The sequence below is a fragment of the Eumetopias jubatus genome, unplaced genomic scaffold (assembly GCF_037043125.1).
Source record: "Eumetopias jubatus isolate StellerSeaLion01/CBP00866 unplaced genomic scaffold, mEumJub1_p1.0 scaffold_10, whole genome shotgun sequence".
Taxonomy (NCBI): Eukaryota; Metazoa; Chordata; class Mammalia; order Carnivora; family Otariidae; genus Eumetopias; species Eumetopias jubatus.
In genome coordinates, this window is record NW_028274816.1 from 104,127,212 (window position 1) to 104,140,568 (window position 13,357).

At 37.9% G+C, this 13,357-nt stretch overlaps 1 protein-coding gene across 22 annotated transcripts in view; it reads right to left on the reverse strand.

Moving 5' to 3' along the window:
• Window positions 1-13,357, reverse strand: part of CDK12 (cyclin dependent kinase 12) — a 74,294-nt gene that overhangs the window by 25,793 nt on the left and 35,144 nt on the right. For 17 of the 22 annotated variants that reach the window (XR_015769341.1, XR_015769340.1, XR_015769339.1 and 14 more), the window contains exons 9-14: window positions 13,026-13,103; window positions 12,015-12,131; window positions 11,144-11,275; window positions 9,460-9,671; window positions 8,113-8,565; window positions 3,838-4,255 (exon numbers count right to left, since the gene is read on the reverse strand). Coding sequence is in view for 4 of the 22 variants with exons in the window: in XM_028089955.2 (XP_027945756.1) it covers window positions 3,838-4,255; window positions 8,113-8,565; window positions 9,460-9,671; window positions 11,144-11,275; window positions 12,015-12,131; window positions 13,026-13,103 (1,410 nt within the window). In the remaining 18 variants the exon portion in view is untranslated. Of the gene's footprint in view, window positions 1-1,386; window positions 4,256-8,112; window positions 8,566-9,459; window positions 9,672-11,143; window positions 11,276-12,014; window positions 12,132-13,025; window positions 13,104-13,357 lie in introns of those variants that run through there. The other 5 variants (XM_028089952.2, XM_028089951.2, XR_003607106.2 and 2 more) reach the window with 4 other exon arrangements.

Below are 13,357 nucleotides of genomic sequence, written 5' to 3' on the forward strand. Positions count from 1 at the left end.
ACTATTCTTTGGTCTAAACAGCCTCTTACCAACTTCCATTGACAAGTTGAGCTCAAACCCACTTACCTCTCCTTTCAGGAGGAGTCGGGGTACATGAGGCTCAACTCTTGTGATGGCCTGGCACCATCATTTGTGTAACTATTTCTACTTAAAAAAAAAAAAAAAATCACCTTACAGTTTCCCCAACTTTTTTTCTTATTTCCTAGTCTAGTGTCTTGAAGCACCTCTTCAAACCCTGAGAACTTTTTTTTTTTTGATATTTTATGAGACTACAGAGATTCTGAGACAAAGAACTCCTAAGATAAAGTGGAGGAAAAAACCCTTTACACGCAATTAGATCTGCTCAGAGGCTACAGGTTAAGAAGTAAATGCAATGGAGCAAAAGTGGTATAGTAACAGGAAATATTTAATTTTCCAATCTCCACTTTCCATTTTTATAAACTGAAAGAAAAAAATTTAATATATTACAAAATATCTGTACATAGACAAGGTACACCCGATGTGGGGCAAAAACAAGAGAGAGAAGGAATACAGTGTCAGGAACCTAAATCAAGGAGAATGAGGTGGCAACTGACACTTTTCTGGTGCAGCATTCTCTCTCAAAACCTGCTGGTAACCATTTTAGTACTGTAACTATATATGCATATCACACACACACACACACACACACACACACACACACACACAGTGGCTGGGTGATGTCTATGGTATAAACTAACAAAAAAATCCTACTTACAAATTTGTGCTACTGCCCTGCTTTGAAAAGTATAGATCTGATGTCATTTTATCATTCCTATGGACAGTTGAAGAAAAAACTAAGGAAACTGGGTCAAACAAAATTTTTTTCAAAACCACAAAAAATGATCATGGTCAAACCAGTTTTGCCTCACATTCACGAACAGAATCAGATTTCTCATCTGTTCAAAATAATGTATTTAATGGACATCTCCCATGGTACAATTAAAACAAAACAAAAACCACTTTTGAATATAATTGGGTTTGTAATTTTCTAACAGTCAAGTTGAAATTCTGCCAAAACTTTACTTCTATCACATTTATAGATAACATAGCTGAAAAATTAACAAATACCTTTTCTTCCTCCACACAGATTCCAGGATATTTGAGTTTCATTTTTCCTCTGCTTTTAGAAAGTCAAAATTACCAAACTTTTTTCATTGTAAAGGCTACACTCCCCAAATGGGGGTAGGGGGTGAGATAGGATCACACACACACATACGCACACCATACATACACTCACCCCCTTCCCTAGTAGTAGGGATGGGGGAATGGAGACTTAAGATATTATTTAGAATATTTGGCATAATTAAAAATAAGGGGTGGGAAGGGGGAAGGAAAAACATTATTGATGACTGCTGATAACCAAAATGTAATTAAAATATAGAGAGAATTTTATTCATGTTTGATGGGAGACCAATTATTTTCACTGAATACTTTTGAAAGTATCCCAGGCTTAAGTTCTTTAATCAAAAATGGGAGTGGGGCCCAATGCCTCAAATTCAAATATTCTAAAATACAAAGGCCCATGTCTGAGGACTAAGAAGTCAACAGACAAAAGGTTCAGATGAACTTTAGTGGAATTTTCCAATAGCATGTCAGTGAGCCTAGCAAATCTTATTGGACACACTGGTATAAAAAGCCATCAATGCCAAAATGGCTAGAAGGTTCTTCCTCTAATCAATGTTTGCCCATGAGGGCAAGGCCAAAACCCAGAGAATGATAAAGAAATACACACACCGGATATCTACCTATTTCAGTAACAGGGGAAATAGTCTTCATGTAAGTATCTGAAGAGGGTTCTTAAGTTTTTTTTTTTTTTATTAGTGCACCTTTCTCTTACAAGTAGTTTTTATTTTTTAATATAAGAACTTGGCATTGAAACACAAAACTTCACTTGAGTTCTGAAAACTATTCTCCAAGATGCTGAAGCATGTTTGCCTTTTCTTTGTAAAAGGGCCTTAACTACGTTTCACAAAGGTCTAAGTCTGTGCAGATAACTTACATGAATGTGTATGTTTTTAAAACACATTATATGCTGGTATTCTCACAGAAGTGGAAGCCAGAATGAGAAGCCTCCCAAGTTATCCCACCCTGAAGCCCTTCCCTTTTCCATTTCCTGTTTATAATAAGGCAAAATTCTTGCCATGAAGTTGTAATTTAACCCCTTTTACCAAAAACAAAACCAAAATCAAATCTCCTAGAGCAAACTCCCTAAAAGAATTGGCAGGATATACATGCTGAGATGTGTATATGTCAATACTGTTCTTTCTCATGGTCTGTTCTTTTAAAATTATTTTTTAAAAAAGGTCTCAGATATTGATAGATCTTCAGAAAAATATGCACCCTAAACTAAGTTACATTTCCATGTATTTTCAGGATGTATTTCTTTTCTCTTTGACAATACTACAGTGCTCTGTTTCAAAGGTTTTTTTGACATAAAAATATATGTGTAAACAGTATGCTAACTGCTCTTACTAGCCCTCTAGTTATGGAGGCATCATCTCTAACCCCAGTTCAACAGCAATGTCCTAGGCTGTCTGCATTAATAAATCAACTTCACCATCAGAACATGGTTTTAAAAAAACAAAAACATTTTAGAATTGAAAAGTTACAGAGAACAATATAGGAGTTTAAATTTCCTTTCCTTTATTTCAAAAAAAAAAGTAAAGAATTATCCCAGGTTCTTGGGCATCTCAACGATTAAATTTTTTCCAAACAAATGCCTCAAAAAGAGACACAGAGAGAGAAAGAGAATGAGAAACTATAAAGAAGGAGTAAAAAAGGGAAGAGATGGGGTAAATCTACCTACATGCCCAAGATTGCCTCTTTCTACAACCTGCTTCATGTGCAGGGAGAGGGGCATGTCTTTTGTCAAAGCAGAGCACACTTTAAGGATGAGTAATTTATTTGGAAAAAAGGTATGTTCAAGATGCTCAATGGGGAAAAAAAGAGTTCACTTGAAAGCAAAATTGTGAGATGGTGGAGAGGAAGGAAACATTTATTTAAATCAGCCAGTCACTCTGTTTCCCTTATAGCAAAAGCCTCAAATTTTGTGAACACTATTATCTTTAAAGGAAAACAAAACAAAACAAAAAAAACAAAAATGAAATTCAAAAGAAAAAAATCATAAAAAAAGTCCCCAAATTTTAAAAACCTAGAGAGCCTCTCCTGAGCCATCTCAAAATTGAAACTGTTCTCCTTTTCTTCTGCTCAAGAAGTGCAGGCAAATGAACTAATACAACATTTACTTTTCAGTTTAATGACCCTCTCCACATTCTCTACTTGTATCTACTAGGTAGAGTTGAAGTAATTGTTCTGGCTGTAGCCCATCCAGGGGGAACTGGTGCCAACATCATTATAAGTCGCCTGCTAGTAGCAAGTGAGCAAGGAATACAACAGACAGCTTTGCGGTAGCCAAATGCAGATGATTACCTCGCTCTGGCAAATGATTTCATTAATGTTTCAGTGGACTGGATGGAAGGATGAATAGGGAAGGAATCTTTCAGGACACTGAAGTCTCTGGGTTAGTAAGGAACTCCTCTCCCTCTTCCCCCTCTTGGCGGGACTCTTGTAGGCCCCCGATAGAGTTTTCCATAAGCAGAAGACTGAGCTGGGCCCCCCCAGTTAAGGCCTGCTCCTGAACTGCTGGCCCCAGTGGTTCCTGGCCCCAGCTCCCCATAGTTCTGCAATTTGGTCTCTGCATGTACCACAGAGTTGCTGCTTCCCTCAGCCTTCAGGAATGGTTGCCCGACCACTGAGTGTAATGGTAAGGGGACCCTGGCAAAACGGAGGTCCTGGTCCCCTGGGAACTGCACTGACCCTGTGCCCTGGTAACTGCTGGACTCCCCAAGGTGGCTCACAGAGCCTGAGAAGGTCCTGTTCTTCACCAGGGTCTGGGTCAAGGATTCTGTCAAAGCTGGACCAGAGTTGCGTTCATCAGTGTCAGTGGCACTGAACCCTGTTTCAGGCCCATCAGTGTTTCCATAAGTCCTGTTGGGATGGGGTCGGGTGGAGTATTCCATTGGTCTCAAGGCCTGGTGCTCATGTGGCAGGTGGCCAGGAGGCTCTGCTTCAGGCTGGGATAAAAGTTGCAGCAAGGCGGCTGTCACGGCTGGGTTCAACTCCTGGGGGGCGCTGGAAAGATCGCCTTCAACCAGAGGGGGTGGAGGTGGCGGCGGTGGAGGTCCGGGGGGCTCAGGGGGCCTCTTCTCTGGTGGAAGAATGTGAGGAGGACATGCTGTGGAAGGGTTACTTCTTTTAAACACCATCTTAAAAATCACATGTGATTATAAACACACACACACACACACACACACATACACACACACATACACTGCCCAACATAAACAAATATCAATACAAGTAACCAAATATATATAAAGAATAAAATCTTGGGATCAGAAAATTGCAATTTATAAATAAAATCAAGTGATTAAAATAAAACAGTTGCATTCTGAATCTAACAGCTGGTGTAAAAAAGATCATATGTTTCAAATGATTGTCCTGATTTTTGGCTGAGATTTCCTCCATTTCCTTCCTTAAGGAACTGTTCTAATATGTAGGCTGTTGGCAGCCTCCCGCCCCTTTTTGCTGTTGGATCAAAACATTAATGAAAATAAAGTAGAAAGAAGGAAGATGAGAGGAAATAATACACATGTTGTGGTCACATTTCTAGCACATAATCTTGCTGTACAATAGGAGACCTTGCATGGACTTAGCTAACACATTTTACAGAACATTTGATGATATAAGGTTAACACCTGAAATAGAACTTAAAGAATATACAGGAGAGATGAAATAAAGAAAAAACCTTTCATTACCGTCATGTATAAATATACACTTGCTTCTCCAAACTTTAGTCCCCTCTCCCCATAATCACATTCTGAAGAAAGGGATATTAATAACCACCATTCTGTCATTCAGCTTTCTATGTTACAGTAATTATAAAGACTAATCTATCATAATTTTCTATTTTGTTTCCCAACCTCCTGCATTTTTTTCCATGCTATGAAAAAAATCACTTATCGTAATGTCATGCAGAATGAATGGGCTGTTGATAAACATCTGTTTATCTTGGAGATGGTGACAAGAACTGAGTATTTAGAAATGTATTGAACTTATATACTATACTCTGTCTTTCCAAAGATCTTTGTCTTTCTTGAACCACTCCCCACATTCCCACAACCCCATGCCCCAACCCCACTGCTGGCTAAATTTGCCTAAGCTTGGCAATCATTGTCTGATAACTCCTGCCAAGGTCAGAGAGTAGAGTTGTAAAATGTTGTGAGTTTGAGGACATACAAAACCAAATACAATCAGAACAGTGCTTTGAAAGAGTTGGGAGTCACCCTGCTGAAGAAAAGGTTTAATGTTTTGGGATATCTTCCAAATGATTGATTTTTCTGTTTCCTATGGAACCATATTTTTAAATGTCCATATAGTCAATTCTTTATTATCTGAGCTAGTGATATAAAAGTCATTACTCAGACAAACCAATAATAGTTTTTAGTTATAAAGTATTTTGGTAGCATATTTACCACAATAATATTTTGCAAAGACAATCAATAAAGTTAAGTATGTATTCACTTAGCATGCAGGTGAAAGTACTCTGAAAACATAATATTGTAACGTCGTGCCCTGGAAGGATAAGTTCAGGTGCTTTATGTACCATACAAGTAGGAGGGCCAACAGTCCCAAGTTGCCTGGGACTGAGCAGGTTCTCAGGTTGCTGACTTTCAGTTTTAAAACCAGGACAATACAGAGATGAGTTGGCCACCCTGTATAAAGTTCCCACCCAAGTTGCTTGTTGACAGACTGGCTGTTTGACTAGGTGGTAGGTAAAAATGAATTTAAGGACAAAAAATTAGCTATAGAAAACTCACAACTGAAAAGAAGACATACTGAAAAAGGAGAGCTAACTGGCCTACAAACATCTATAGATTTCAGAGCTTTTTGCTGCCAATACTATATATCTCACTACCTAAGAATATCTCAGTACCAGTTATATTTAAAAGTAGTTTTGGACTATACATAAAATAAAACACCAATTTTTTTTTAATACCAATGGCAAACAACTTTAAAAATGCCTAACTACAAAAGTGAGCAAAGTTAAACTTATTCTTCCAGCTATACTAGTTTTTATACTTAAACTTTGCCTTTTGTGTAAATACTCTGTGTATCAATAGAACTAATTCTTGAGTTCAAATTCACATGTATGAGGATGAAAACCACCTCAATGTAGAAAAGCAAATAAATTGTAAAGAACTAATAAAATTTCTTAAGGGAGTTAAAAAATAAAGATTACATTTTAAAAGTCATACTAGTATAAGATTTAGTGTTAACAATATTACCAATTCTTAATAGTCTGATACGGAGGGAGGTATTAATGAAATGTACAAATAACTTATTTATTTCAATTGACTCATTAGATTTCAATCATAATCTTTTCCCCACACAAGTAAAGAATAGCTAAACATAGTCAAAGTGATAGATTTTCACCTTCTCTGGCTTATTCAGTCTGCCCTCTGGTGGAAGTGCTACTGAATGGTAAAATGGCCAAAAGAGAGGCAGCAAGGGAGAACTGGATAATCCAGGGGTGGCTAATAATGAGGAGTGGTATTTTTACTCTCCTCTGAAAAGTAAATCCAACAATTTCTGGCCATAGGCCAGGCCTTAATTTTAGTTCAATCTCACCATTTGGCTGATAGCTTGTTAGCTCAATTATTGGGTGAATTTCTTTCAATCACTGTATTATTTAATTTGAACGACTTCTTCCAGGTATTTTGATTACAGCTGAATTTTTCTGCTGGGGTTGGGGAGGAGAAGGAGGGTATGGGAGAGGAGGCAAAAAGCCCTGCTTTAATTCTAGATTAGCTTTCTCTGTTATTTCATGTTCTAAAGTCTCTTAAAAGCAACTGGAATCAGTATGACAGGGTAACAAAGTGAATTAAAAAACACATTAAAAAGAAACATTAAGAAAAGTACACCAGTCCTAATTCTGCCTCTGCCAATAATATGGTTCCAGAAGTGGGACCATAGGCAGGCTTATTTAAACTCCCTGGATTTCAGTTTCCCTATCTGTAAAGTAAAGGGGTTAATTTTTTTTTATGTTATCTTTCAGTTTTAAAAAGCTTTACATGTGAAAAATAGTTTATATTATTTGTATACCAGTAGAAAAAAAGCATGTACTTTCCGCACCATCCAATATGAAATGTGAATGTAGGACAACCTAAAGTTGAAGGTTAGTGTACTTCCTCAGCCCTTGTGTCTCTTCTCATTCCCCAATTCATGGGGTCTTCATGGACAGCGAAAATTTCCAACGAGATGAAAACACTTTCAGACAAGTAAGCATTTTGCAAATAGACTGTAAATCAGAATTAGAAAATTTAAAATTTTCTTTCCTCTAATAAAATTGTGTGCTGCGGTCATGCCAGATCAAGGTATAACATATTTCCTTTTTCAGATTTTTCTTTATGTAATGCTCACTTCCTAATTTCGGATCCGTTCAATTGTCTCTTTTAGGAAAACAGATTTTTAAAAAGCATTTTTATACACTATAATTTTGGGGGAAAGGAAATGTATGGTGTTAGCTATCTACTTAGAAATATTTCCAAATTACTTCTCAGGAGATTAACAATGGCATTTTATTAGAGTTTTCTTGACTATATCTTTCAGGTAAGACTGGTATCCAGTATTCACTACACTAGAGTAAAATTGACTGTACAATCTGATGATGGTTTATATTTGGAAGGCAGATTTTCAAGTGCTAGTACTAGTTGGTTACCAATCACACAGTGGTTCAAGATGTATCACTAGCTACGGTTGTGGTTTCCTTGGGTTAGAATACAGAGGCTTTACTTACCTACCTCCTAGGAAATGGAAAAACAATCAGTATATGAAAGGTGCTTTGAGAAGCTCTGAGACTTAAATAGAAGCCGGGCAAGAAATACATCATTGGGTGCTATGTTCTCCTGTAGACTAGGTTACAGAAAACTGAAACTGAGGCCACTGATGTGAAAAAGAAAATGTTAAAGAGATTTTTTAAGAGGATCAACAGCACCTGAGCTCAATGAGATTCATGACCGGTCTGTTTACCTGCTGCCTCCTCCTGTGGCATTGTGGGAGTTCTTCGGGGCCCCTGTGGCCCACTGTTCTTGTCACTGTTGTTTTCCTCCAGGCTGCCTGCTGGCTCCTGGGTTTTCATCAGCTGACTCAAAAGAACTGCCAACATATTCTGCATGTCAGCTGGTGTGCTTGAAGCTTCAGAGGTTGTCTGTTCTGCTGAAGGCTGGACCACTAGGGCAGGAGGTGCCTCCTTCAAAGACTCCTCTGGGGCCATGGGCTCTGAGTCCTGCTGCTGGGAAGTGGCTTCAGTTAGGGCACTGATGGACTGGTTCAGGGCCTCCAGCTGCTGCTGCATCTCTGGGTTAGAGTGGATATTAAGCAGCTGAGCCATTTGAGGGATGCTCAGGTCGGTTTGGCTCTGCAGCAGATTCAGTAACACTGCCAATTCACTTTGATTCAACTGCTGTGTGATGTCACCGAGGCCTGTGGACAGACAGTGGAGCCAATATAAGAGGATGAGGCAGGTTAAGGACCTTTGCCTTCTTCAACTGGCAATAACAACTTACAATATTCAATGTATGAAGTTTCATTTTGAATATCTCATTTTTCATAAATTACCAAGATAATTTGTTATTCTTTATATTTTCACTTAAAAATATAGGAACAAGCTTAAACATCTCTGTACTGTGAGTAAAAGTGATTTCATTTTACCTTCAAGGTCAGTGACTTATAACCCTTATTGTACATCAGAATTACTAGGAGAGATTGTAAAATTCAGATGCCTCAGTTTCCATCCCCAGAGATCTGGCAATTGTTCAGGAGTGTTTACTTTTCAAGCTTCCCAGATGATTAGAATGTGCAGCCAGTGTTAAAAACCACTCTAGTAGGTGGACAGGGAAGGGAAAGTGAGCCATGGAAAGAATACCTATAGTTCAGAAAAACTGATGGTACCAGAGGAGAACTATTTTACTATAATAGTTCCCTATTACACAGTTTTGGATATATTTAGATCAAATAACCTTCTACAGAACTAGCTACATTTAATAGCAATTGTTAATTTAAATGATTAGATTCTAAGAAGGTCTTAACAAATCTAACTTAAACAGAGCTCCAAATTACATGTTAGAGAACCATGGGTAAATGAACCTTAAATATGGCCCAATTTACTGATTTATGCTATACATCTAGTTGAGATATAGTATTCCCACTTTATCGAAAGGAAAATAATCTATTGTAGACTTTCTAGACCACACGTACAAAACTTGGTTTAGCTCCTTCTCCTCATAATGAGGTCACTTCTTTATTAATGCCTTGCACTTGACCATCAAAACCTGCCCTGATGTCCTTAAAGTAGAAAAACTCCATCCCAGAACTGACCTATGGCATCCCCAGTCCCAGGCTCCACCTTGCCAGGAGCAGGCTGAGGTGGTGCTGGGCTGCTGTTCTTCACAGGCTCAGCACTTGTCCCTGAGGTAGTTTCTTTCCGAGAGGCTTTGGATGGAGGTGGCTCTTCTATCACAACACCACTCTGTCGCTGTCGTCGCCGTTTCTTACTCCATAATTCATGGCAATCCTGCCAGTGGGGGAGGCTGCAAAAAAGACAAAGCAAAGGGGAAATGTGTGTGGGACTGCAACACTGAGTGAATGGATGAACAAGAGATTAAAATGTGAAGGCAAAGAGCAGACGGAAATAGAAAGAATAACATAAAAATTACTAGAAATATTAGTAAATAGATAGTAGCAGTGTAAAAGGGATCATGGCATATGGTAGTCTGAGGAAATAAAAGTCCAAAAGCCCAAGTGAGTTCTGCAGTGAGAAATAAGGATCTTGCTAATATCAGAGACACGCCTACTATATAAATGCCCACATTCCAGTCAAATAGTTAATTAAGTCTTATAACTGTTCTGGCTTTGTATAACAAGAATATAGGAGAACTTTATTGGTCAAGTTTCAATTGGGAATAAACAGGACAGAGATGACTGGCTTGTTAGTATCTACAAAAAGTCCAGGCAAGATGGTGAACCACTGAAGTATAGTATTATTAAATCACCTTTGTGTAAAAACAATTTATGTGTTATCTGGTCTGTGAGGACCAAAAAACGGGTTCTTTTCTTCTTTCTACCCACTGAATTTCCATGACTCAATATTTTGTGGGGTATTAGTATATTTTAATATATTTAATATATTTCCAGATTTCTTCATATTCGATAATACAAACAGTCCTGGCAAGTCAAATCTTATTACAATAAAGATTACCAGAGTCAAACTCTCTCTATAATAAGAGCTTCCAAATTTCAGTAAAAAGCTTATGTATTTCAAGCCACATTCAATGTATCAAAATTCTACTGCAATAAACGAATCTGGACATTTCTTTGGAACAATTAGATTTATGGTTACTATCGACTCAGTCTTTAAATACTGTATTTTCTTAAGATAGTTTCTTTATGTAAGAAAAAAAAATACGCAAAGACTCTGACATGAAAGCTATAACACTGTCAATGATAAATTCGAAGATACCAGACTTTTTATCTGCCAAATGTGAAACATGAATGTAGAACCTCAGACGATCCTACAGAATACAGAAAATACAGAAGATTCTGATGAGAGAGAGACATTCAAAGACCCTATTTTCAACATCAAAATTCGGGATATATGACCTGACAGTGATGCAAACTATTTAAAATTAGGACTGTCCTTCCAAATGTGGGCTATACATGGTCACCACAGACATAGGAGATTCAAGCAAATGAAATGGGTAAGAGCAAAATCTAGAAGGAATACTTTCAAAAGCAGTTGTAGTACAGGGCAATATATGCTGGGGATTCAGGGACAAAAAGACAGCTTGAGTCAGAACAAATATCATATCTAAATCTATTCCTTATTTAAAAAGAAAACATAAAGCAATAAAACAAACCTCTTATCAACCATAATACTCAAGGGTACCTCTCCATTTTGGACTTAGCCATTTGCAGTTCCTTCTAAAAACCTATTATTTTGAGTTTCTCATCTCCTCAGGCTTAGTGAGAGGTTTAGGGTCACTATTTGGCCAGCAGCACTTACTCTGGAGGATCCATTTTGCTGAGCTCAACATCTTTAAGGAAGTCACTCTGTAAAGTCTGTTCAGCTGTGCAACGTTTGCTAGGATCTAGTGTCAGCATGTGGTCCAGTAAATCAAGTGCGGCTGAAGGAATGCTGTGGAAAGAACAAGTTCACAATGACCCCAGAGTTCTTAAACCTGTAACCTTGTGTCAAAGGTCTCTGAATTTCCAGCTCCGTGTAAAACTGTGGAAAGGGAGCTAGCTAAACAAGCAAGCAGATTTGCTCCCACACAGGATTTATGCAATGCTATAATACAGGTAGAAAACATGAAGCCAGCAGTTCCATTCTCTTTTTTATCGTGGGAAGACCAAAAGGACTATGAGAAAATTTATATACTGTTCACAATAAAATGATTTCCCATCATCTAAAGCCTTTAGGGGTGCCTGGCTGGCTTAGTCGGAAGAGCATCAACTCTTGATCTCGGGGTCGTGACTACCAGCCCCACACTGGGTGTAGAGATTACTTAAATAAAAACAAATGGTGGCTCAGATGGTTAAGTGTCTGCCTTTAGCTTGGGTCCTGGGATCGAGCCCCATGTCGGGCTCCCAGCTCAGCGGGGAGTTTGCTTCTCCCTCTGCCTCTCCCCCTGCTTGTGCTCTCTCTCTCTCAAATGAATAAATAAAACATAAAAAAATAAAAAAAATATAGCCTTCGTAAGAGAAAATTACAACAGCAGTATGCTAAAATTCATATACTATTCAAAGATAAAATATTTTCCTGTGGTGTGCTGCCATAATAAGTTGGGACAACACTAACTCCCCAGGTCAAGAAAAAGTCAAGTCTAAACACCAGCTAAACACAGAAACAAAATGTACATTTTTGCCAAACTCACAAAGAGAATTCTTCTCGCAGACGCCTTCTATATTGCTTCTTCGGTTTCATGGTATTGAAGTAGGGCAGCTTGATAACATCAGGCCACACAGCTGGACAAGGGCTACCACAGAGTCGACTGAAAACAAAGCAAAAAGCCAGAACAACAAGTAAGTGAGTCAGCATTGTGAATTCTGGAGATTACAGAAGCAGAAATTATTACCTCCTGAGGTCTGGGGAATCTTGGCTTATTAAATTAGAGGGCATGCAGAAAGGTAAAACCTGACCTCACTGCTTTAAGGACAGAAGGAATAGGACAGAAACAACTGGTTACAAGGTAGTGAAGAGAAAATCCTGGCAAAAGAGTGCAAAATGATCCATATACTTGGTTTTGTAAAACATGTTTTTAAAATCTCCATAAAGGTTTTCATTATCAATTTTGTTCTGTTCAGTAGTATTAAAGTGATGAGCTGGTCCTATAATGTCCCTATAAGGGAAACTGGCAGAAGAGAGCCTAAGAAATTTTGATAGAAAACTGAATTTAATGCATAACAAATAATGAGTTATACACCACCTTTAATTATCTGTTTACATGCTGTACCACTTACTAAATTCTGAGCTCTTTGAAGGCAAGGACCTATCTTACATATTTCTAAATCCTAAAGTTTAACAGAGAAAGGAATTTGTTATAAACAGGACTAAGGCCTGTTTGCTGAATAAACCTGATCTTAATCTAACCTAGGAATGAAACAGCCACAATGAAAATGGCATGCTTTTATATGAAGAATAAAAAAAAATTGCAAAGACATAAAAAGTCTAAAAAGGGGGAACCTCAAACGTAAGACCTTTAGTAAGACCTAAAAAAGGGGAATGCAACTTCTTTATACCTACAGCCCATGACAAAATAATCTGAGAAACTTATTTGGACATAAGAAACATAAACTCATTTAGTAGAATGGACAAAATGTATTAGAAATTAGAAGATGCGATCACTGATCACACCTGGGCACCTAGAGCACATGCACAGCTGTACCTGATCAGTTCTAGCTGAGCCAGTTCCAGATTGGCTTGAAAAATAGGCTTCTTTGTGAACAGTTCCCCAAGGATGCATCTAGAAAGAGTAAAATTGAGAGGTCAAGAGAGATATCCCTAGAGCCTAACCTGTCTCAATAAACGTTTATAGTCTATCTGGCTGCATCTGATATACCATGTTGTAAATAAGCCCCAAACTGCAGTGTCTGAGTTCTGTAAAAGAAAATATTTCTCGAAGTGAGAATAGATGATATAAAGAATTTATATTTACCAGATCAAACTTTTGCCACCTATTAAGTCTATAAGCAGAGAAAATGAATCAGAATCCTTTTC